We start from the raw sequence: 1,738 nt of genomic DNA on the forward strand, positions 1-1,738 counted from the left end.
GTGCAAGCCACCAAACGTGTCTTGTGTGTATCCACGGAACCAGCAGGACGAAATTTGATTTTAAATATCTATTTGCCGCCAACAATATTCGTGCCGGGGGGTTGTGGCACCAATGTCCAGGTGCGATTGCTGATAAGAGCAAGTATAATAGAATCTAGTCAGCTGGCTATAAGATATTAAATAATATATCTTAGATGAGTTGGAGGAGAGAGAAGGGGAGAGAGAAGAGAGGTGGGCTACTATGCAATAGCCATCTCTTGCACGTGCTCCTAGGCACTTTGTGAGAGTGAAATGTGGGCCATATGTTAGTAAAGTAGTTCATTCTTATAGCCAACTATTATACATATTAGCTATATGGTGACTACTAATAACATGGCATCTTGTTGTAGTCAACAGTTGGCTATACTATTGGAATTGCTCTAAGAGCATCAAACTCAGTCACCTTAATTATATCACCAATCCGTACCGTATGGGAAATGCTGCTGGCCAGCGTGCCGTCTCAGCACACTGCTCCCAAATTAACTTCTGCCTTCAGAGACAATAATTTGTGAATTCCTTTTACTAATATGCCTGCACCGTATCTAATCCGTTCCTTCTGTGTTAATTATGTTAGCTAATTGCTATAAGCCGTGCCGTTCAGAACTGCGTTATCTCTAAGCTATATATATGAGGCTAGAGCGCCTTGATAAGCATTAAGCAAACACAATCAACAAACATCAACCCCGGAGGCTACAGATAATTCCGCTTTGATATCACAAGCACCAGCCATGGCGAAGAACCAGCTCCTCCTCGTCCTCCTCGTTGTGGCCGCCTCCTTCGCGGCCTCTTCTGCTGCTCGCAACAAGATCAGCAGCACCAGGGCCACTCCAACAGTATACGAGATGCTGGCGAACTACGACTTCCCGCCGGGCATCCTCCCGGAGGGAGTGCAGAACTACACCCTCAACGCAGACGGCTCCTTCGACGTGTTCCTCCCCAGCGCGTGTGAGATCGACGTCTCCAGCTTCAAGCTCCAGTACGAGAGCACGATACACGGGAGCATCAAGAACATGGTGATCGACGAGCTGCAGGGGGTGAGCGTGAACGTCGCGGTAACACGGGTAGGCATCACCGGCGTCGACCGGGACGGCGACGATCTCAAGTTCGACGCCGGCGTGATATCCAAGTCGTTCCCCGTTGGCACCTTCGCCGTCAGCCCGTACTGCAGCTGATCGAGGAGTGAACGAATGCATTTGAACGTCCGTGACGGCGTGGCCTACTGATATGTGTGGCGTGTGTTCATTTACCTTGCATTGCATGTATTGTATATATGGCTTGTTGTACGTTGTTGCTTCAAAATTATTATCAATAAAATCGTACATGTATCTTACAGAAGGCCAGAAGAAGGGGATTCAGTTCTGTGGAATATACCATACATGATGTACGGGCGTGTTATCGAGAACAAGCAAGTGCGTGCATACTTGCCCTATGCCAGGGCGCTCCACGTTCGCCACGTTGATTGCCTGGTCGCTTTTCTCGTCTGGCCGTCCGATCCAAGAACATATCCTGCCTCCATCTGGATCATTCATTGTTCCCATCACCATGAGACAAACCTCCCCGAGGAAACCTTCCCGAACAAATCGCGCTCGTCCGCTCGGTTTTGCTCGCTCCCCACCGCGCACAACCCTTGAGCTTGTCGCCGGTGCCGCGGCGCAACAGGGGAGGGCGCTCACTAGTGGAGAAGAGGCCTTTGGTCCCA

At 49.8% G+C, this 1,738-nt stretch overlaps 1 protein-coding gene across 1 annotated transcript; it reads left to right on the plus strand.

Annotated features, from left to right (window-relative positions):
* Nucleotides 1-767: 767 nt before the first annotated feature.
* LOC124680514 lies at nucleotides 768-1,211 on the plus strand. Its single transcript, XM_047215562.1, has one exon. It carries the CDS (start codon nucleotides 768-770, stop codon nucleotides 1,209-1,211), a length of 444 nt encoding a protein of 147 aa, XP_047071518.1.
* Nucleotides 1,212-1,738: the final 527 nt, after the last annotated feature.

The sequence above is a fragment of the Lolium rigidum genome, unplaced genomic scaffold (genome assembly GCF_022539505.1).
Source record: "Lolium rigidum isolate FL_2022 unplaced genomic scaffold, APGP_CSIRO_Lrig_0.1 contig_18233_1, whole genome shotgun sequence".
Classification (NCBI taxonomy): Eukaryota; Viridiplantae; Streptophyta; class Magnoliopsida; order Poales; family Poaceae; genus Lolium; species Lolium rigidum.